Raw genomic sequence first — 25,000 nt, 5'->3', positions numbered from 1 at the left:
TGTGTGTACCAGGTAGACGCAGAACTGTTTGTGATGTTCTATAGCATCCAACATTGATTTAGTGCACAATTCCAGCCATTTTGAACCGCACAGGTCCTGTTAATGTCCAATCTTAAATGCACACATACAGCTGCCTGAGGAACATTCACAACCACCCACTGATTCCCCGCAGATGTATTGTTTAAAGGGACAGCCATTCAACTGGGATGATTGAAATGAAGTGATTGAAAGTGGATTCAGGTGAACAGGTTTCAATATACTTTTCCTTTTGCAGACCTAGCAAAAGTGCAGTATTGATCTTTCATTGGAGGAAATTTGGAAACATTTTGAATTTTTGGAAACATTTTGGATTTTCAAAGGAACTTGTTCCAGATCTTTACAAGGTTATAATAATTTGCATGCCTGTTAGGAAAAAGTCTGTTTCAACAATGGGGATTTTAGTTGCAGTCCCTCTTGGCTGAAACCTGATTCCAAAAGGAAGCACAGGCAGTAGAGACAGCATTGTGTAGAGGTGGTAGTTGAGGAACAGAAAAAGAGGGGGAAAAAGTAGGAATGCTTCCAGATGAATTCTCTATGAGTGATACTGGGACTCTGGATTCCCCAAGATATCATTCAAACATAATTTGCCCCTGTCACTGCGAATGTACCAACTATGTGCACTCGTAGTGCCCTCTTACTCAAATTCCAGAAGTAAAAGCCATGAATGAGAAGAATTCCATTACAACTTTATTCAACAATAATTTCAATAATACATTCAAAAGTAAACTATTCACCCTTGTGACTTACCTTGGAGCCTTACAGTAGCCACTTCAGCTTGTAGCGCTTCCTGTAGCGCTACAATGGAGTGCTGCTAACTTTCATTGAGAGAGACTGCAGAAAGGCTTGCAGGAAAAGCTCAAGCAGTATTTGGACTTTATGGCTCAACATCAAACTGCACCATTTTGACATGAGTGGGTACAGACTTGGCTGGTTAGCTAACTGTACAGAAAGATCAGACAGTTGTAGCTGGGCAGGGAGCAGTTCAGTATCTCAAAATACAGAAGGGATGGGTGGGGCAAGAAGTGAGGCAGAAGCAAGAAATGCATGGTCACAAAACACACTGGTTGTACACCTTGGCAGTTGCAGGACGAGGGGCAAGTAGGATTTTGATTCTTTCAATTCATCCATGTGACATTGATGTCACTAGCTGGGCCAGCATTTATTGCCTGTCCCTAACTGTCCTCGAGAAGGTGGTGTCGCACTGTCTCAGTCATAGAGATATACAGCATGGAAACAGATCTTTTGGTCCAACTCACTCATGCCGACCAGATATCTGAAATAAATCTGTCCCATTTGCCAGCATTTGGCCCATATCTCTCTAAACCCTTCCTATTCATATAATCATTTAGATGCCTATTAAATGTTGTAATTGTACCAGCCTTCACCACTCCCTTTGGCAGCTCATTCCATACACGCACCACCTTCAGTGTGAAAAAGTTGCACCTTCGGTCCCTTTTAAGCTTTTCCCTCTCACCTTAAATCTATGCCCTATAGTTTTGGGCTCCCCAGCCCTGGGGAGAAAAATTTGTCAATTTATCCTATCCATGCCTCTCATGATTTTATAAATCTCTAAGATCAGTCCTCAGCCTCCGAAGCTCCAAGGAAAATATCCCCAGCCTATTCAGCCTCTCCTTATAGCTCAAACCTGCAACCCTGGCAACATCCTTGTTAATCTTTTCTGAACGCTTTCAAGTTTCACAATATCCATCCTACAGCAGGGTGACCAGAATTGCATGCAGTATGCCAACAGTGGCCTAGCCAAGGTCTTGTGCGGCCAAACATGACCTCCCAACTCCTATACTCAATGCACTGACCAATAAAGGAAAGCATACCAAACACCATCTTCATTATCCTATCTACCCGGAGACTTCACTTTCAAGGAACTGTGAACCTGCACTCCAAGGTTTCTTTGCTTGGCAACACTCCCCAGGACCTTACCATTAAATGTACAAGTCCTGCCCTGATTTGTTTTTTCAAAATACGGCACCTCACATTTATCTAAATTAAATTCGACCTGCCACTCCTTGGCCCATTGACCCATCTGATCAAGATCCCGTTGTAATCAGAGGTAACCTTCTTTGCTGTCGACTACACTTCTTGAACCATTGCAGTCGATGTGCTGTAGTTAGACCCACAATACTGTTAAGGAGGGAATTCCAGGACTTTTCACCAGTCTCACTGAAGGAACGACGATATATTTCCATAAGATGGAAAGTGGCTTGGAGGGGAACTCATAGGTGGTATAATATACTATCACTCTGAACGTTCTTCGCCACACTACATGAAACAGCCTCTTTCACAGCCAGTCACATAATCAGCGCTGAGGTAATGGAGGCATTCCTGTCCACTTTTGTTCATGTGCTGCTAATTCCTGTTATGGTTTACCTTGTTCAGAAAGAGAAATCAATCTGTACCAATGTATTGGTTGATGGGTCTGCCATTGCTAAGTAGTAATGTTCAAGGAAATAGTGTGTACGTTAAGCTGGAAGAATTGGTAGGATTTTGTTGATCAGGTAGAGTACCTGAATGTCAGTCCTAATGGCTGACTGCTAGAATATGCTGATTGGCAACTATGGCGATTTGGTGAATTCAGCATGACACATTATTGGAACAATGGCAGGAGATATAATTTGTCGATGCATTTAGCAATGACCTCTTGTGTAATGTTATTAAACTTCTTGCAGCATCACTGCCAGATCTTTTGAGGCCAGGATCCAAGAATGCACTGGTTATGCACTTTACTGGATCCAATTTTCAGCATGTACCCAATCAGCAGCACATTCCATGCTGTTTAGATAAGGAGACAGCATGAAGTTTGCATGCTCACTTCAAAGGGACAGGTGTAGGGTAACTGAACTTCACAAACAATGTTTGTGAAAGTAGATCTAAATGCTTGCATCCCAATGATTCATTTGTCAATGGGATGAATTTTTCAATGACATTAAGGTCCAATGCTCCTACATACCACTTACAATATTACTATTTAAGATGTGCATTATTCCTACAACTACATTAGCCCACTTATTTTCCCAACTTGCTAAGTTATTTTTGACCCATAGTCTTTCACTATTTCTGTAACAATGTGCCATGCCTTCAATTTGGTGTCAATATACTGATTAATTTCCTCAATTTTCTACAGTTCTGTTTAAATGCCTACCTTTTACAGATCAAAACTTAAAATGACGTGTTAATTGTCATGTAATACTCCATAAATCAATGTCAATAAATCTGGAATTCCCCAAAGGTATCCTTCCAATCACCTGATTTTTTTCAGAAGCTTTGAATTTTCACAATTTTAAATTATTTGTTGCAAGTCCAAAGATTTATTGAACTTTAAATGTCTTCCTTTGTGAATAATGCAGAGATAATTCACTAGGCGATCTTTTTGCTAACAATGAATTCAAAAGGTTGTCATTGGAGGTATTGTAAACAAAAATAGAAATTGCTGGACAAGCTCAGCATTGCAGATGGTGTCCATTTTTTAAAAATCAGATGAGTTTTCTTTACAAAATATGTAACTATACAATGATAAAAGTTCATTTTTTTGTTGTTTAGTAAATTATTTGTCTTTATTTTAAAATTATTTGTTTTAATGTTGGTTTTAGTTCCTTACAGTAAAAATTTTAAAACTTGAAATCTTATTGCATGGTTCCTTTAAGGCAGACACTAAGTACTCAAATCATAGAATCATAAAATCCCTTCACTGTGAAAGCAGGCCATTCAGCCCTTCAAATCCATACCGACCCTCTGAAAAGTATCCCACTCCATAACCCTACATTTCCAATGGCTAATCCACCTAACCTACACACTCCAAAACACTATGGGGCAATTTAGCATGGCCAATCCACGTAACCTGCACATCTTCCAACTTTGGGAAGAAACCAGAGCACCCAGAGGTGACACATGCAGACACAAGAAGAGCATGCAAACTACAAGGATGGAACTGATGGTCCCTAGCCCTGTTATCACTCTTGCATCACTACTGAGCCACCGTGTCGCCATTTCTTTTTAAAAGTTATTAGTCTCCATAGGAATTGTAATATGTAGTCTTTTATTTTAATGGTGAGATATTCTTCCAAAGTACAAGTATTTGAAGTGATAAGAATACGAAGGCAATGTTAATGTGAAAAGGTTTTAGTTTTTTTTTCCCCATTTGCTCTTCAGACAAGGGCACTTCTGGCATTTATTGCCTATTACTAATTGCCTTTGAGAAGCTGGTGGTACACACATTTTCCAACAGGTGTCATACAAATAACGTAGCTACCTCCTAGGTATTTTTATGTAGGGAGTTCTAGAATTTTGAACCAGCAATCATGAAGGAACTGCAATACGTTTTGAATCAGAAAAACAACTTGAAACAACTTGGAAAGGAAATGTAGAGCTGTGATCTGATGTACATGTTGTCGGGCTGCTTAGCTCTGTCTATAGCAGGTTGCTTTTGCTCTTTAACATGCCATCACCTCCGGTGTTGTACTTTCATTAGGTTAATGACTCATTTTCAGGTATGCTTGTTGTCCTCTCCTGGCAGGCTATTCTATACTTACCAACAATGGAGGGTTGGTCCCTGGCTTCGTGGTAAATGCATAGTGTGGGATTTGTTGGACTACAAGGGAAACGTTTCTGGTGTAATACCATTCGCTAAAGGCCCACACTGGCCTAAGACAGCTTAAGATTTAAGAAACATTTGAAAATGCTTGTGACATGGAATCATATAACTATAGCACTTCTGCTCCACAAAAACTCAGGCTCCACTGCTGCCTCTCCCCTCTTTGAACTTGGTAAACTGTGAGGAGTTGAATTCTGTAGGTCATCCCCCTCCTTGCCTACCATTATGTTCCATCAGTCTACATTTGCGCAACCCGCTAGGTCTGCTGAATCCCACAGAATCTCAGGCTCTACTGCTCCCTCCCCAATCTCTGTGGAGGCCTGTCAATCCCTAGGAGACTTGGGTTTCACTCTTCCCCTCAATTCCACCTCTGAGCCTGCCACACTCTGCATAGCTCCACAAAATGTCAGCAGCAGAGTGCATCCTTCTGGTAGAATGATTGATGGCTCCCTTAAGCTTGGATTTGGGCTCACTATCAGCAGAGATTTTCCAGGCTTTGTAAGACTCTCTACTGCTAACTTCAGCTGCACTGAAGGAGACAGCAACTGAGCAGAGGCAGGGTTTGTGAAAAGAAACAAAAACAATAATCTGAAAGTGAGCATTCTATCCAATGGCAGATATCTCTCATCCCTGATGCCTGGTTTTGCGCTGCTACGTCTGCTCTGAATCTCTCTCCTTTTATATTGTCTCTACGACATATGATTAAAGGAGTACTGAGGTTTAAATTAAAAGTTTCAAAATTACAATATAGCATAATTATGAAAGCAAAGGATCTCAAAAATTCAACGAAGATCAGTATCTTTTTAAGAATAGAAAACAAACACCTAAGTTTTCAGAAACATCAAACTGGCTTTAGAAAACATTAAAATTTAGAGTTTATTCATAACTATTGAAGCTAAAATTTCAGTAAGCAATTCAACATTTCACTGATGAATACAAGCATACCTTCAATGGCAGCATATTCTCAATGCCTCTGTTTTCATTTGTTACTGTATTATTTTTCACGGCAACTCCTGAAATAAACAAATAAAGCTTTTGATCATCCTTTTTGTCTTGTAGTGAAGGTAAAAGTCCTTTCTATATTCCAATTTGTTCTTGTGCTCAAATTCCCATCCACTTCTATGAAATCTTCTGAATTAACACTATCCAAAATTTAAATTATTCACCAGACTATCAATATTGCATATTTTCTCAACAAACACTTCTTTAGGTTTGCAATTCTCTTTTGCCTTTTGTCTTTACACTTCATAACAATGTGCGTCGACAAGTTTAAACATTAAGAAATGAACATTTAAAAGTGATCCATTGTTTCCAATCAGAAAAGTGACATAAAAAAGATAGAAAATAGGAGTAGACCATTCATTCCTTCAAGGCTGCTCCGCCATTCATTATGATCAAGGCAGATCATCCAGCTCAACGACATTCACATGCAAGTCTCCCATATTCTTCGTCAGCATCAGCTGATAAAAATACCAATCAAAAAACTAGGAACTTCTAATGATTCCTGCAGAGATGTGAGTGCAATTTCACAACCTTCTAGAAAACAGTAAAGACAAGTAATTGAGAGACAATAAGCTTGTGCCTTTTCCCGATAGTGAGTTTGATGGCAGGGAACATTTAATCAAGTGAGATGCGTAGGTGGGGACCTTGTAGCCTCCCACCTCTATTACAATTAAGCATGTGGTAGTGCAAGGCAGCCCATGGACGGTTTCCCTTCATGCCTGCCAATTAAAGTCCCTAACAGTCCCACTTCAAAGCCACATTCCTCCACTACTATTAACGCAACAGCAGATTGGAGACTAACATGCAAGGAGCACACAGTTCCCAGAAAGGCTCCAAGGTTCTCAGCACCTGTTCAAGGCATCTGAACACTACATCCCACTCTTTCTGCCAGTCCTTTCCCCTCTGCTACGACTACAACAATGCAACACTTATCCTGCCATCACACTCCTATCCCTCATTCCCTCCTCAATTTAATGCAACAGGCAGCTGTCACACTGGCAACGGCCAACAGCTCCCTTCTGGTGCTAGTGAGTACAACAGAGTTGCTGGCCTCATATGAAACTATCCATAGGGTATACTATTGCTGTATCAGCATTCAAAGAACTTTCAGTTTTTATATCATGCATTAAAGTTATAGTTATTCCTGAAGAACCTGCCTAGTTTTGAAAGACTAATTACTGAATGCCTAAAAGCACATTTCATTCATTATCGCATTCTTGACATTGTGATGAGCAACAGTGGCTTCAGTTCAAAAGTGACTAATTCGGTTGCTTCATAAGCAAGTGGGAAATTCAACATCACATGTCATTTCCACACTATCCTCAATCAAATGGAAAGGCTGATGCAGCAGTGAAAATTGCAAAAGGAATAAATAAAAAGTGTTAATTCAGCACATATGTATACAAGGTGATTCGAGTGGAGAAAAATAATTACAGAATTCATGGAGCATAGTCCAGTTATAAAGACTTAATTTCAGACCACACCCAAGCTACTCTTTCATGGGCAACAAATTAGTGAAGCTAGAAGCAATAACAGCTACGTGTAACAAAATAAAAATGAAAGTGCAGAAAGCCTAATTTTGTTTTGACAATACTGCCAAACCATTGCCAGAATGGAGTCCTGGAGAGCCACTCAGGGTACAAACCTTCAACTTTCTCAAAGAGTCATCCCTAAGTGATACCTTGGGACCTGAATGGAGTAGTTGCCTCCTCGATTATATGGTGGTAACGAATAACATATTGTCACAACTGCAGGCCACATTTAAGACAAGAAAGAGCTGTTCTTCAATAGACGGCTGATTAGGAGGATGGGAACTCACCACCTGCACATCAACCATCAGACCCTAAAATCCACAACAACACAAAGGAAATTGAACTGCAGATGCCACGGCAACAAAAAAAGGACGTGGGAGTTGACACTTCCCAGGGAAGGAAAGTTATCCACATACCTAGCCAACAACAACACAATGCATACCGTAAAGGGATCAAGACACTTTAAGAGCTATGGGTTGAATCTTACATTCTTTTGGCTTTAGGGTGAGTTGCATCACGTTATTTGGAAGGATTTTCATTGCAAAGCCCAGTGAGATTTCTCTCCATACCTTACCAAGCTCACCTCATCAACTGACTATCCCATCACTATGGTGGTCTTCACATTAGATTCAATACACACCTTAACACGTGCTGCTCCCACAAGCTCGCCACTCAGTGGATACTTGCTGAAAGACCAGCATTCCTCATGCCCACACCATTATCTAAATGGCTGCTTTGCACCTGGACAAGCGTTGACAACTGCCTCTCATTGGTAGCATAATGGCACAGCAGCCGCAACGCCACGTTGCTCACAGCACATAGCTGACATGGCTCGCACTCCCTGGCATATACAACCTCACTCTCTCAAACAGATAGTGACTGTTTAATTACCATTCCACAAATTTTAACTGTCCATAGCTACATCCTGTCTAACCACCTTCTATAAGTCAGTGCTACCCTATCCCAATGTCCAATGGGTACTTATAGCTTGTTAGTGTCCAGGAGGGAAATATAAATTATGATTAAATAGTTTTTGTCTGGCAGTTAGTGCCCATTTATAAATGGCTGCTTCACGTATTTGCCCCTTCAATGTCATATTGACTAGCAGAAATTGATCCAGTGCTTTTCACCAAAGTAATCCTGATTCCACCCACTTAGGAGGCAATGGCCTAGTGGTATTATCGCTGGACTGTTAATCTAGAGACCCAGATAGTGTCTGGGGACCCAGGTTCGAATCCCGTCACAGCAGATGGTGGAATTTGAATTCAATAAAATATCTAGAATTAAGAATCTAATGATGATCATGAAACCACTATTGATTGTCAGGAAAAAAAAACCCATCTGGTTCACTAATGTCCTTTCAGGAAGGAAACTGCCATCCTTACCTGGTCTGGCCTACATATGACTCCAGACCCACAAAAATGTGGTCGACTCTAAACTGCCCACTGGGCAATTAGAGATGGGCAATAAATGCTGCCTGGTCAGTGATGCCCTCGTCCCGTGAATGAGTAAAGAAAAAAAATTGAATCTACAGAACAAAAATAATGGTAGGAAATGCAGCTTTCACTGGACATGTTCAACACTGCGCTCTGCTTGATTGTCAGGTACCCCCAGAACCTCCATGTTCCTGTTACCACTTTCTATTGACAGCCCATTTCCATTCATCTCTACATGCGGAGACACATCACACTTAACTTCACCTCTGTCGTCCCTGCCCGATCCTTGACATTACATTATAATGATGCCTACTCTGTTCCCTTTTTGGGCACGATGTGGTGGTCACTACCAATAATTAATCCCTTTTCCCAATAGCTACCTTGTCATCTGATGCTGTTCCCCCTATCCCTTGTGGTCACCATCCTTATTCCAACACTACAAGTACCTGTTTTCCTCCCCCAAATGCTGACTTCCCCATCTCTTTTGACACTGATTCCTGGTCTGGCACCACAAACTCAATTACACACCTCTTTGAGCTATCAATGGACTGACTGCCAGGATTGTATCTGCCCCAGAACTTTGGTCACCTTTGACAAAACAGCTCCGAGACATGACTGACCAGACACCTGGCCATTGCATTTGTAGCTCCTCCATTGATGATACATGATTCCTTGGACTACTGTTGCTGGCCCTACAAGCTTGACTATTGCCCACTCACCTGCAGACTGCAGTCAGACAATTACCCTGACCCTCAGTAGCCCAAGCACACGGCTGATCATTGCCAAACCCTTGAAATGAGTGCAGACTGTGCTAATGCCTGATTGTACCAGGAACATATAACTGACAGCAACCATCCCTTCCTGACTGCGACCTAGTTTCTAACTTCGTCATTTGGTTGAATGAACTTATAATGAGTTTGCTGCGACACGCCGGAGTAGTTAGATTTATATATCAGTGTGCTGCTCAGCAAGAGGTCCTGTCTCAAACAGATCCCCACTAAGAAGCAAGCCCCCTCTTTGTGCACATGCAAAACAGCATGTCAATACAGCAGGACTGATTGAAATGTCAACTCTTTAACAGGTATGCATGGTAAGGGAAGGCAAGAGAAGGCAAGACATGGATACTGTGAGCATACAGTTAAGCAATAAGTGAGTGAGTGCTAAGAAAGTAAGCGAGCAGCCCCGAAATACAGCATGGTCAAATCCATGGGCAAAGTGTCCCTGTTGCAACCTTTCAGTCCTAGTTTCTAGTGTGCCCTGCAAAGCAGGTCTATACTTCTGAAGCAGCCAGCAAGTCATTTGGAGAGGTGCCATGACACACGTTGAGGGGTAGAAAGTTGGATGCGAATGTCTGTTAATGAGAGGTAGGTGCCCTGGTGCCCACAGATCATGCCTTGAAGTGCTGAGCATCATGGAGACTCCTCACAGCCAGCAGCTGGCTGGAGTTGTCAGGTTCCCATATCAAGATTTCTCGATGTTGAGCTTGTTTGGTGAGGTTGGTAAGATTGGGTGAATATTAATGATGCCAGTTGCAGCATTAAGCCATTCAATGCGCTATAATTCCCCTTAATTGGCAACTCACTGCTGCCTAGTGAAAAACTCGCCTTTCCACATGGCAAATACGTAAAAGATGTAGTAAGTTGTTCTCGATGAGAAAGGCCTTCTCATCTGTTTCTGTCACAAGTCTTGCCATAGCCTGCACTGGTCAGAACCCTATAAGGCTCTTCCCTCCATGTGTACAATGCATATGCAGAGACTGGCAAGGACAATGAACTGCTCATGCACAAACAGTTATCTAGTAATTCGGAACCTTGAGTAACTCAGTTACAAATAGTAATTTGTGCATTGTTATTTGTGAAAAAGAGGGATGTTTGGATTTAAATGCAATCGCTTGCAAATGTTCTTCCTGGTCTGCTGTATTCATGTGCTGTCCACCATAATGCAGACACTGGAAAAACCCATTTTACAGGCACTTCAATAAGTATACTGTTTGGACAAGCTGCTTTCTCGTGAACATGGAATAACATACTTCTCAATCAGAACGTTTTGTAACTTGGAGGTGAACTTGCATACAGCAAAGTTCCAATAGTGTTCTCCTCGTTCTTCCAAGTGGTTTGTTGAGTTGCTGCAACTAAATTTGGAGGTGTTGAACCTTGTTGCCACTGTGCGCTAGCAAATTACTCACTGTAGAACTCCCAATCTCTGACCTTTTCTTGTAGTTTTCCCAAGCTGGAGGGCCCAAAATCAGGCCTACCTCCCAGCCAGACTCCAAACCCAATTCCAGCCACTAATGCTAAATCTTCTTAAAGACTCTGACATACCCCTATACCGCCAGCATTGCCACACAATGTACACTATTATTTGCCTCTTTACTCTTGGGCTAATTTCATACGCATCCTCCCTGCTGTCTATAAGCCAATGTTGCTGATGTTTTGCACCAATATCTCCAGCAACGATAAAGGAAGATCCAACACATACAACAGCACAAAAAAATTAACATATCTAGTATTGCAATAGAAACATGATTTGATAAGAAGAATGGATGGGAAACAAAGTTCGATATACTTCCAAGATAAATTACTACTGTAAGATTACTGTTGACATCTGTAGAAAGCAATGAAAGAAATCCAACACTTCTAGAAGTAATGAAGTTAAACCATCTTCATGTAGGTCCACCTGTGAACCACCACAAGACCAACAAGTATGACAAAATTTTGTGGAATCCACTGGAACAAGAAAGATAGGGGCAGGCAGGTTTGAAATGGTGGAAGAACGGCTCCAGATTATGTTGGGAGTGTAAGCAAGCAGTGAATTTGCCTCTGACAACAGGAATTTAACCAATGTTCAAAATTTAACAAGTGGCATGCAATTTACATCTAATTTGCTGTAATTTAATGAAGCTTTCCAGATTAAACAAAACGGACACGAGGACTCTTATAACTTCAATAACCTGCTTTTTGAGTGCTGCCAACTAAAATGTGACTTACTTGTCTCACAGAGAGAGCTCTTTTGACTTGCAGTTAAGTGAGCCGCATGGAGTTGCATTGTCTTTGGAGAGAGCCCTGTGTTCAAACTTGATAATCCAAGATGGAGGGCGGAGAGTGATGTATGAGGTGACTAGGCTAAAAGTATTGATTCATAAAATTAAAAGGGTGGTACAAAGCCTTGAGGCAGAAAGAATACTTGAAGTGGCATTACATATACCGAAGGCAAGGGCACTTCAAGGCCACCTTGCAAAAAAAAAAGGGAAAGGGTGTTACATAAGGGGAATCTTTCACCAGTACACCTTCACCCTCAACTACTGGAGGGTATCAGTGTTACACAAACCACAGCAGGCAGCCCAGGGGCAGAAACGGTGGGAACACAAAAACAGACCTGGCATCATGGCAGATGTAGGCCCCAGAATATCAGAGTGTTTTCAGGCTCAGGATGACATACCTATAAATGTTGGAGAGCGTGTGCTTGCATCGACTACACCTCTTCAAGGAAACCATGACAGAATTGCACACCATACTGCAGGATGACCTGCATCCGTGAAGATCCACTATGCCAGTGATACTGAATTTACTGACAAAGTTGCTGGAAAAGCTCAGCAGATCTGCCAGCATCTGTGAAGGAAAAAACAGAGTTAACGTTTTTCCCTTCACAGATGCTGGCAGACCTGCTGAGCTTTTCCAGCAACTTTATTTTTGTTCCTGATTTACAGCCTCCACAATTCTTTCGCTTTTTATACTGAAATTACTGCAGCTCTCAACTTGTATGCCACCTATTTTTCCTGGAATCTATAAGTGACAGTTGTGGCATCTCCTAAGCAGCCACTCCTGCCTCTATCACGGAGGAGACAAGTTCACTATGCCAGAAAGCTGGAGAACTCAAAACTGCAAAAAGTTACAGTTGGATTTGCACCTGAACATATATCGCAACTATGCTGTGATCAAGGTATCATCCGAGCAACCAACCACTTTTATTAACAGAAAAAAAGAAGATTCCATTCACGCAATGTACAACTAAACTACAGCCACAGTAAGCAAATTGCACAGGTGCGTATTCGCTATCTCGGTCGTAGCTACAACGCTGCTATGCTTCAACACATAATACGAAGGGTCCGTTTCCATGCTGTATAGCTCTATGACTATGACTATGACTATGACTATGATACTAATGTTGCACTTGGTTATGTCAAAGCCTGAAATCAGAAAGGCTACCATCTTCACAAGTGGCCATCAGAAATCCTCCCGGGGAGGCAGAAGAGAAGTTCACTACTAGTCAAAGCATAACAGCAATTATAAAGCAAAACATAGATTATGAAGATGCTTCAACTACCTCAATAATTTTACATAGGCTCCCCAGTATGACCTTATAAAAATGAAAGGATAGTTGTTGCACGCTGTGTAATGTATAACACTGCCATGTAGAGGGTGATACAAACAGCCAGAGGAAAAAGCAAAGGCTGCAGGCTCATCTGAAGATAAGAATGAGAAGTTAAAGTGAAATTACAGGGAAGCCACAGGAATGCAGCTGCTCATGTGTCTATTACGGATGTTGAAGCACGGGAGGCAAAGTGACCACCTCATACTGACCTGCTTCCAACCACACGGTCACTAACAAGACCAACATAAAATCAGCAGTCTTCTTTTTTTGCCATGGATGGTACATGTTGTTGCATCGGAGAACTCAATGCTCTTCCTCAGTCATCACAGTCTTAAAAATCATTGCATATTTCTGAAGGGAAAACTTTATAAGGCCCTGATATGTGAAACGAATACAGTGAATATTTTAAATGTGACACGAACATTCTTTTTCTTAATATTAAGAACGGTGTAATCTTAAATGTGTGAAAATGAAATTCATGAAATACTTACACATGTTGCTGCAAGACACACAGCCAACATCTACAGGTTTGGGGAGAGCAAGTTGTTGCTTTCTGTTCCCTTGGCAACCCCAAGACTTAGTGGTGGTCGTAGGAAGGTTCTCTGTGTCACTGACAGAGGGGTCTGGGAGCTCCTGGCAACGTTCAGAGTTGGTTGAGGAGAACCTTCCAGTGTATCACACTGCAGCTCCCCAGCCTCCTGGTGCAAGATAGCACCGCCAACCTCTTGAGGTGCACTGGGAAGAGTGAACAAGGGCACTGACAACTTCGCACTGGCCCACTGCTGCAGCTCAGTGGTTGAACTCCTCCACTGTCTGCGCACATTGGTTCAAATCTTCAGGAACCTCCACCAGATTCTCACATTTGCCTATGCATCTAAACAGGTTGAGTGTGGCCCACATCAAGGGTCTTTCTTCAGTCAGAGACTACCCTCCAGCTATCTTCATATTCCCAGCAGCCTCTCCTTCACTGTCTTCCTCATGTGCACCTGATTAATTCTCTAAGCTGCATGTACCTGCATTGGTGCTGGGTACAAGGGATGTGAAATTGCGCCTTCAAGGACATCTAGATGGTTGTCCTTCAATGACCTATTAATGGCCTCATTCTGTGCCATAAGCTTTCTATGGTTTCTAGGTGCAGTTTCTAATAGAGTGGAGGATAACCCTTACAGACAAACTGTCCCTGATCCCATGAGGTGTCAGATTGCCAGCTTCACATACACACTAAATTGGGAAAGGTGGAGAGGAAGGTACAGATTTCAGTCAAACACACACATGCAGCTTATGCAACGATGAAATCTGAAGAGGAGTGAGGCATTGATGCCACCAACTGAACTTTTATTCTACCGCGACATCTAGAAGATTTTGGTTATGGTACACACATATGACAATGACAGCCAATTCACTTGCAATCCTCCTTCAGAAAGACTGTGTAGAATTTCAGCGTTTAGTCCTTTAAATTTTTTACTCTTTAAATATGCAGGGGGATTAGGTGACAAAGGTGTCCTGACATGAACACCACACCTCACCATGTGATCCTGTAGCAAGCCTGAGTTAACTATATTTATTTTCTTACCACCATATGATCAGGTCCTGCTGGTCATTCTTATCAATGCAGATTCCTGAGGTGTTCCAGCCTCGCTGATTGACTCAATGACAATAGGACGAAATCCAGCCTGCAGTCATTGTGTTGATGATGCAGTGGCTACTTTCTAAAATTATTCATGTGCAACATTTGTGAGCCACCATCATATAAATTATCATGTAGTTTCATGACAAGTGTATAAAATTATACACTTGACTCCAAAGAAAGCTCCGTTTCACAAAGTACTGGTCCTCAGAATGACATGGATGACTTGTTGAGCATGTAATTCTGCTCTATTCAGAATGACTATGCAAGATAAATCTTACAGTAAAATATTCTTTCTGGGGGAACAGTCTCTCAAACATCTACCTTTAAGTTTAAAAGGAAATGTCACACATGGCATTGAAAACAATTTCAAACCATATAAATATTACCTCGAACTGGTTTGAGGCGACGTGTGGCCACTTTCAAATGTTTTGTCCTGCCTAGATCTTCTCCAAGTAGATAATACCAACCATTGACTTCCTGTAATTAACAAAAAAAATTAGTGAGCCACCCAAAACTGAAAACACTTTTTGAAAAGTTCAAAAACTTTGCTATCAAAAAGCAGTTCACAAAATGGCCAAGATTACAAAATATAATTAAATTTTACTCCAGTAACTTCAACTTGTATATATTTTTCACGCATAATTGTACGGTTTTAAAGTACCTTGAAATCAATTGGCATCTACTGTGAGATCCTGTAACGGTTAATTCAAAATACACCCAAGTATTTTCTTTAAATGGGAAGAAACACTGTAAACATAACATAACTAAGTTTCCTTTGTTACCCACAATAGAAAATGCACTTTTCTTAGAGAAATGTTCAGAATTTGAAGGTAGCCTGCTTCTGGATCTCAAGTTAATGCACAACTTTAAACCCTCTACCAACTAACTGTTATACCTTTATGGACATGATTGATTCAATTCTTAAATGTTTACAATTTGGCAACATGATTGCAGCCAAAGTAATGCACGTCACATAGAAGGATAGGCATGACTGTCTGGAAGAAGCCTGTTATCATACACAACTTTAAGATCGTTTAGCTAAAATTTTCAACATCTGCTTAATGAATGACCTCTGTCCATCCGAAGGTCAGGAGTGGGTCAGTTCACCTGTAATTCTAGCATTCAGCTACAAGTCCTCCAACATTGAAGCAGGCTATTCTAGGTTAAAGATCTGACAATTATTAGCTAATTGTTCCAGTTAAGTACTGTTGGTGACTATTTTAAACAAGTGAATATCCAGCCATAACTCCTTGATTAATTGCATAATCTAAATCAAGACTGTGGCTATAAGACCAGGATGGATGCTGCCTACTAGGGTCTTGTGATGCAGTGGCAGTCCCCTATCTCAGCCAGAAAGTCTAGGTTTAAGCCTTACCTGACCCAGAGATATGGCATAACATTTCCAAACAGGTTAATTCAAAAAACAAACAGAAGCTAGATACTCTACAATGAGTGACTGATTTCCTTGTCTTTCAAAACCCTGCCATTTACAAAACTGAAGTTAGCAGCCTGACTGAACAGTCATCATTCACCACCCATCTTGGGAAAGTGCAGGCGTTATTGGTAAGTTCACTGGTTTATTAATCCAAGGCCTCAGGCTCCAGTGTCCTGGGGACATGGTTCTGAATCACACTATGGCAGATGGTGAAACGTGAATTCAATAAAAGTCTGGAAACGAAAAAGTTAATCTGATAGCAAATTGTTGATTGCCATAACAATCAACTTGTTCACCAAAGTCTCCAAGGGAAGGAAACCTGCAATCCTTACCTGGTCTGATCTATGTGATTCCACAGCAATGTAGTTAACTCTTAGTTGTCCTCAGAATTGGCTGAGTATGCCACTCAGTTCTAGAGTAATTAGTGACTGGCAATTAATGCTAGCCAAGCCAGCAATGCCACATCCTACAAATAATTTTTTTTTTTGAAAACAGTGCATACAAGTTGCATGAGCACAAGAGGAAATAAGAGGTGTAAGGAAAAACACATTTTCTCCCACTGGGTGGTAGGAATCTGGAACTCTCTGTCTATAAGAGTGATAGATGCAAAAACCCTCAACATTTCAGTAGTATTTAGATGCGCTCTTGCAATGCTACGGTGAACAAGGCTAAGGGCCAAATGCTGGAAAATGGGATTAGGATAGTAAGGGTTTTTTTTGACCTGTACACATGCAGTGGGCCAAAGGGTCTTTTTCTGTAGCTCTCCATGACTTTAACAAGAAATTCAACATTATGCAGGATAGAGCAACTTGTTCAACCAATGGTCCTCTTGGTAGGATCGATATGTACTTTCGTTATTACCCATATACTGAAGCTGCATACAATCTAAAACTCTGCTGCAGCACCTCACCGAAATTACTTTGACAGCACCTGCATCCAAAGCAAACTTCACCACTGAGAAGGTAAAATATAGCAATTTCATGGAATATAACTGTGTTACTATTGGACGAGTCAGACCCTAGAATTAAAATTGGCTGCAAATCATATTTTGTTTTGATTTAATGCGGCAGTCTTTCTCTGAAACAAGGTGCCAGGTTGTAGTTTTGGTTTTAACAATAAAACAAAATTATCCAAATGAAATAAAACAAAGCTACCTACATATGACAGAGTTTACACGATTTCAAACTCTAGCAAAACAATACCATCTACTCCTCAACACCACTTTACAGTTATCTGTAAGTTAATTTAACTGCTTTTTAATTTTGGTCCTGAAAGTGGCAAAGCCTTTTTCTTTGACTCACACAACTAAGATCTACAGCTTCTTAATTTTGAATAACCAATGCAGATATCTAATCAAACACTCCTGGTCTGTGCTATTCTGATTTTAATAGAAAATGGAGGGAGGTTTATGATAACCAATAGAGACAGAGAGAGAAGTGGTGCAATCCACAGCAAAAATCCTCTGTATTCCTAGTTTGTAACCCCTTGTTTATAGTAGCAGCATGCTTTAAGCCACAGCAGGATGCAAGTTGGATAAGCACTGCACCCAAATGTTCAACTTTATGAATTATAATATGATAAATCACAGAAAATAAGTTTATTAATCTCCTGAACCATCCAAAGTATATATATTTTAAATATTCAAAGCATTCAAGCATTGATATTTCTTTGGTTACACAGGTCGCAAGATTATGACTGGATGATCAAATATATATAATGGGGAGGTGCTGGTGTTGGATCGGGGTGGACGAGGTCAGAAGTCACATGACACCAGGCTATAGTCCAGCAAGTTTATTTGAAATCACAAGCTTTCAAAGCGCTGCTCCTTCAATCAGATGAAATCTTCACCTGATGAAAGAGCAGCACTCCAAACACTTGTGATTTCAAATAAACCTGTTGGACTATAACCTGGTATCATGTGACTTCTGACAAATAAAAATGAGCAGATGAACCCTTTTAGTTGTTTCAGCAAGTACAAGATGTACACAAATGAAAAGCATCACAAGTGCTCACTGCAAACTGGCTATAGGTTTTCACAGGAGCCTAAAGATGTTTAGGAATAAGCACAGATGTTTTCACTGTTTTAAGATAATGTGGTACAGAATCATTTAATAATCATGCTTATAAAAATAAAAGATCAGAATAATTTAGTGCAATCTATGAAACAGTTTCCAATAAGCAATTTAAGAACAAGAGATCAAGATTTTAATTTTTTCAGGAGGCCCTGCCAGCCATCTTAATTAAAAAAAAATCAATTCCCTTGATTTACAAAAAAGTGAGGCTAATTGACAGTTTTAAGAACCCTCAAACAGCATAATAACGAATGGTGCAATGTTAGATTCTTAAGCAGTCAGCCCACAACCAACACTAAATATCAGAGAGTTAGATTAAAACAAACAGTAAAGTGTACCGTTCCTTTGGGGTCAGGGGTACCATCTCTTTCTTAATACCACACTACTCTCAAACAACTCCAGAAATTAGTAAGAACCATTTCAGATGCAATATTATTGCTGCTGTGCAGAGGGAAAGAGAGTATCTCCAAGGTGCCTAGGGTTAGGGATAGCTTGTTTGCTTGGTTACAAGGAAGCCATTTTCACTGTCTCACTCAACCATTAAGCATCATGTTATCTCAAAGTCTACATCAGGTGGCAGATCGATGCATTCACTAAAGAGTCTAAAACATGCTTCACGTTGCAAACAGAATTTGAAGCTTGTTTCTCCACTTCCTCTACCTGGAATCTACCCTGGATATAGTGTGTGACTGGTCAGTGAACTTGCAAAACCTGGAGGTGGTTGAGGGGACATTGGAGTGCTTTTCTGCAGGGTTCGAATGCTGGTGATAAACCAATTAGCATGCTGGGATACTGGTTGTTCACTTTGATCCCTCCTCTGACTGCACTGCCAAGGAAATGCTTCAATCTCCATACTGCAGTTCATTAATTTCATAGATTATAAAATAGTAACTAAATATATCATAAATAGCAAACAAATGAGCATTTAAAGCTTCAGGCTCCACTTGTTATTTTTGTGATCTTAAAGAAAGGACACTAATGCTACATTTGTAAACTTGTTAACATTGCAGTTTTCATTTGCTGTGAAGGATTAAGGCGAACAATTAACTTTTGAGGAAAAGAGGTAATTGTCATATTTTCAATGTGCTTTAATCAGATCATGTTGTACATATCTGATGTGGTGAAGCGTTCATTACATTATCATAGAATTATAGAAGGCCACAGCACAGAAAAGATGCAATTCCGCGCACTGAGTCGCTGCCAGTTACTCACTTAGCATTCATTAAGTAGCATTCACCAAATAGCATTTCCATTTTTCTGATAATTATCAACAAAATTTTTTTCAGTTTGCTTTCTTTCGAACCTCCAATGCTTTTTACTCTGACAGCAACCCAATGGTATCAACTTTTTTTAAAAAATGAAAAGCGCAAGGAACCTTAATACAGATTGGCAAGTAAAACTTTTGTCAGTGAAATGCAGGAATTCTTTAACCACGCTGGAGACTGGTTAAGTTGCTTCAATAGGTTTTGCTCAGCAATTTGAGCTACATCTGCATTAAATTTACATTTAGTCATAATGGTTTAACTACGTGATTCAGTAGACTTAATTCTCAAAGTACTGATTAAAGGTTGCCCAAAATCCTACAGCACCATTGCTTCACCATTAAATATCAGCATGGAACCTCTGCATGTGCATGCATCACTCCAACGGTCTGGAATCCACTATTGTAGTGACTCAATTTTAATTCCTTTTACACTTATGGGTAGCAATGTCCTGAGGTGCTTATCATCTTTAAAGCTTTTTGGACATCGAGTAGGAAGTAGAAGATACACAAAAGCATGGTTAAAGAGACAACAAGGTGCAGGGCTGGATGAACACAGCAGGCCAAGCAGCATCATAGGAGCAGAGAGGCTGACGTTTCGGGCCTAGACCCTTCATCAGAAAAGGGGGAGGGGAAGGGGGTTTTGAAATAAATAGGGAGAGAGTGGGAGGCGGATAGACGAGAGAGTTGCAGTGGGAGAGAGATCCCTTGAGGTTTGTCCGGAGGGAGGAGGGTAACTTCTTCACGTTAGGCATCCTTAGAAGAGGCTTCGCAGTGGGGTTAAAATTGAATCAGAGATAGTAGGAACTGCAGATGCTGGAGAATCCGAGACAACAAGGTGCAGGGCTGGATGAACACAGCAGGCCAAAAGAGCTAGGTTTTGAAGAGTTCTTGTAGGTAAAGAGTGTGCATGAGAGAAAGGCATTTAGGAAGGAACGTGCTTCCTGAAGGCTTTAAAAGCAATTTACAGCACATAGACTGAGCCGAATAGTTGCTGTGATACCATATAAAAGATTGAAGACTTAGGATTCAGGGAGTTAATGTAAGAGTTTGTACAATATAATTTAATAAACTAAGAGACTGCGAGGCAGAAATGAGAAGAGGGCAAGGGAGGTGAATGTCCGGAAACAGATAAGTAGGTTGAACGTAGAGGAGACTTATTGAAAGTACCACAGAAATAATGGCTTGTGATAACAGCATGGACGATGGTATCCATTATCTTTTGAATGAAGTGTCAGTAGGGGACCTAGGGACAATTTAGCTGAGATGTGAAGTTCCACGAAATAATCAACTATACAACTTCAGTTTGAGTGAGCAAACATCAAGAGACATGCAATCACTGCCAGCATTACAAATATTTTGTCAGGAACAAAAGACCAGGGCTTCTGCCTTGCTCATTTTGAGCTGCATAAAATACTGGCTCATACTGAATTTATTGTCACAGAAATGCTTGTGGCTTAGAATAACTAAAGTTCAATCAGAATGTAAAGTTGTTGCAAAAGCCATCAACAAGAGAAAACTGACAGTACTGTCCCATAGCTGAGCCTTCGTCATGTGTTCTCTTCACTAAGCTGGAGGGTTAGAAGGAGGCAAGAATAAAAGCTTGAAGATTCATAAAGAGAATCATGAAGAACCACCAGTTTTTGCTGGAACTGCGCATATATGAAGGTCAACTTAAATCAAGATCACCTTCAGTCATAATGACTACCACTTAAAAAGGCAGCCAAAGCAAATTCATTGACCAAACCTACATGAGGAAAAGCATTTGGAGAATATTCTTAAGCACTGCTGATATTGATCAAAATGTGGCCCAGCTCTCCATCTTCAAGGCACAATGGCAAAAGGAAAGAATTTTCATTTTAGATAAGGAGTTTTAATTGCAATGAGATCACCTTTTCATTCCTCTAATTTAATTTTAATGCACTTAAGTCCATTTTAAAAATAATGTAACAGGAAATGTGTTTTCAAATGAGGGAGAAAATGGGAGCTGAATCAAGTTTTCACTTAAACTGTGCTGCAATGAGTGTTATGGCAAGTCATATAATAGAGGTGTTAGTAGAACTTTGAACTAAATAATGGGGTGAGGGATCAAGTTTGGAAAGATTCTAAATTGAAAAGACAAGGCAACAGAGTAGGTAGCCATAAGGGAAATGGTGATATGATAAGGAAGAACAGTGGGCAGGAATCTAAAAGAGTGCAAACGGAGATAGGGCTACAGATTACAAAAATAGTAAAAAGAAATAAAGGTTTTGTATTGAAATACACATTGCATTCATAAATAAAGCAGATGAATTGACTGTGAATAGAAATAAATATGCATGAAGGTCATAACAGAGACATGGCTATAGGAGGAATGAGATGTGGAATTGAATATTTAGGAAGAACAAGAAGTTAAGAAAAATAGCTTTTTTCATCAAGAATGACAACAGTACAATAGAGAAATAACCTTAGTTCTGGAGATCAAGCTGTAGAATCAGCCTGTTTAGAGAGGAGAAACAATAAAGTAATAAGTCACTTGAGAATTGCCGCAGTTAAAGGCAGATAAACCACTCTATATGACAGAGCATGCTAAAGGAAATAATATCAGCTCATGAGCATTGTACAGTGATTATGAGTAATGTTAATCCACATATGGGTAGGGTGAATGAAATTGACAATGGCAGCCGAGAGAATAAATTCATTGAGTATTTTCGGGACAGTTTCTTAAATTAGTATGTTGAATAGTCAAATGTAACTCAGCAGGCTTTACTGGAACTGGTAATAATACAGGATTAATTAATGACCTAATAGGATCCTAGGGAGCAATAATTATAATATGATTGAATTTTGCATTCAGTTTGAGAGAGAAAAGATTAGATTGCATGCTAATATTCTAAACTTCAATAAGACCAATAATGCGGGATTGAAGCTGGAGTGAACTAGGAAATTAAAACTAAAGAGTATATCAGTAGAAATACCATGGCATTTAAGGGTTCTTGTATTTCAGGCAGAGATGGAAGAAATTTATTTTCTCAAAAGGTCATGAATCTTTGAAACTTTCTTCCCCAGAGAACAGTGGAGATGGAGTCATTGAATATTTTTAAAGTAGGAGTAGATTGACTCTGGACTAACAAGGGAGTCAAAGTAATCAGAGGGGAACATGGAGATGAGGCCGAAATCTGATCAGCCATGATATAACCAAAGTTTGAGAAGATTTGTAGCTTGGGTTGCGGATGAGGTTGTAACCATGCTCACCAAGTTGGTGGGTTTGGATGCAAACGTTTTGTCACCCTGCCAGGTAACATTGTCTGTGCACCTCCAGTGAAGCTTCGGTGTTCTGTCCCGCTTGTTATTTACATGCCTCAGTTTGCTGGGGTGGTTGGTATTATTTCCGGTTCTCTTTCTCAGTGGTTTGGACAGAGGGTCTAATTCAATGAGTTTGTTGACGGAGTTCCGGTTGGAAAACCAGGCCTCTAGGAGTTCCCTGGTGTGTCTCTGCTTGGCTTGTGCGATTATGGATGTGTTGTCCCAGTTGAATTCATGTCTCTCGTTTTCCACGTGTAGTGAGACAAGTGAGAACTGGACGTGTCTCTTGGTGGCTAGTTGGTGTTTGTGCATCCGTACTCAGTTTTCATCCAGTTTGGTCTATGTAGTGTTTCTCACCAAAGCCAGCAAAACCAGTGTAAAATATACAAAATATCATGCAAGGGCTGAAGAAACACTACAGACCAAACTGGAAGAAAACTGACAATATGGATGCACAAACACCAACTAGCCACCAAGTGACACGATCAATTCTCGCTGGTCTCACTACACATGGAAAAAGAAGAGGGACACGAGTTCGACTAGGACAACACATCCATAATCGCACAAGCCAAATACAGACATGCCACGGAATTCCTGGAGGCCTGGTGTTCCAACCGGAACTCCATCAACAAACACACTGAATTAGACCCTGTGTACAAACCACTGAGAAAGAGAACCAGAAGTAATACCAACCACCCCAGCAAACCGAGGCATATAAATAACAAGCAGGACAGAACGCCGGAGGTTCAGTGACGATTTTACCTAGCAGGGTGATGAAACATCTGCAATCAAACACACCGGCTCGGCAAGCATGTCTACAACCTCAAGATATAACCGAATGGCAGAGCAGAAGGAGATGCATCAACCACTCATGCTCCTAATTTAGGTTTGTAATCATGCTGCTTTAATCATAATAGGCCAAATAATGCGACTGTTGATGTTGTTGCTTTGAAATTTGTTTAGTAGATTGAAGTAAATCTTGTCATTTTGTATTCAATTTCAACATGAAACCCAAATCAACAACAGTCCAAAAAAAAAGCTGCAAGAAAATCAATTTTCACACAATACTTTCATATACAATGATATAATAGAAACTGGTGTTCAACTCTACACTGGCACTTGTTCAGCAAAAAACTTTCATAATTTTCTGATCCATTTATTATGATTCCAAGTGAGATAAATCTAAACTCCAAATCTGGAAACAATCCAATTACAAATAATAGTTCATTAAAATTTTACTTCTTTTGACAACAGTGGAACAAGCAATCACAAATGAAGAGTGCATGGATTGTGGCAAGTACCATTTAAAAGTACGTTTTCAATCTTGAAAAAGGAAGGAGGTCATGCAGCAAAAGGTAGACTCTATGTCAGGGAGACCCATCTTTGAAGAATATAACTACAGCATTTAATAGGGGCTCTGAGAGAAAGTCAATATAGTTTCACTGGTGCAAGTTAGGAACTATATTTTTTGACGATGAAAGATTGCTTATGACAATATTATTTTATGATTTCCTTTTTGCACAGAGATAAGAGAGCTTTATCACATGGATTTTTTGCCAACTTTAAATTTTTGTATGCTTACAATAGTGCTCATTTCCTTCCATTTCACTGCGTCATATTAGTTACTATCTCGAACGTTAAATTTGTCGGGAATCAAGCATCAAATATTCTGTCAGCATAAGGTAAATCATCGTAAAATCACAAATATCAATAAAATGTTAAGTAACATTTATGCCACACAATGCCAGGCAATGACCATCTCCACAAGAGGAAATTTAATCATCCCTTGACATTTACATTAGCCCCACATTATCAACATCCTGGCAGTCACTTTGACCAGAAACTGAACTGGACTAGCATATACTGGGTGTACCTCTAACAAGCAGCTTAACACTATTTACATGAAAGCATCCCACTTAATTGGCATCTCATCCACCCTCTAGGAAGAATGGAGTGGCAGCAGTGTGAACCATCTATAAAGGTATACTGTAGTAACTCGCCAATCTTGCTTCTACAGCAACTTTCAAACTCATGACCTCTATATCCACAAGGGTAACAGCAGTGCTTTCACTGCTGCAGGATCAAAATCATGGATCTCCTTTGTAGTAACATTGTGGGTATCAGTATACCTTAAGGAGTGTAATGGTCAAAAAGTCAAATCCATACAACCTTCTCCAAGCCTATTAAGAATGGCAATAAATGCTGGCCTAGCCAGTAATGCCTAAATTCCATGCATGAATAAGAAAAAAAGAATTCAACCCCCATAATTTTCTTTCTGATCTATGCTCCTGTCACATCAACTAAAAGCTTTTATTTTCTTCTTCACTGCAT

The 25,000-nt window shown here is 40.2% G+C and overlaps 1 protein-coding gene across 3 annotated transcripts in view; it reads right to left on the bottom strand.

The window, feature by feature from the left end:
- rgs3a (regulator of G protein signaling 3a) overlaps positions 1-25,000 on the bottom strand; it is a 275,278-nt gene that overhangs the window by 173,425 nt on the left and 76,853 nt on the right. For all 3 annotated transcript variants that reach the window (XM_048613560.1, XM_048613559.1, XM_048613561.1), the window contains exons 8-9: positions 15,003-15,093; positions 5,591-5,658 (exon numbers count right to left, since the gene is read on the bottom strand). In XM_048613560.1, coding sequence (XP_048469517.1) covers positions 5,591-5,658; positions 15,003-15,093 — 159 coding nt within the window. The remainder of the gene's footprint in view (positions 1-5,590; positions 5,659-15,002; positions 15,094-25,000) is intronic.

This window comes from Rhincodon typus, chromosome 28, assembly GCF_021869965.1.
Source record: "Rhincodon typus isolate 14 chromosome 28, sRhiTyp1.1, whole genome shotgun sequence".
In the NCBI taxonomy this organism is placed as follows: domain Eukaryota; kingdom Metazoa; phylum Chordata; class Chondrichthyes; order Orectolobiformes; family Rhincodontidae; genus Rhincodon; species Rhincodon typus.
Note: the sequence above shows the minus strand (reverse complement) of the source record. Positions and strands in the feature narration are given on the sequence as shown.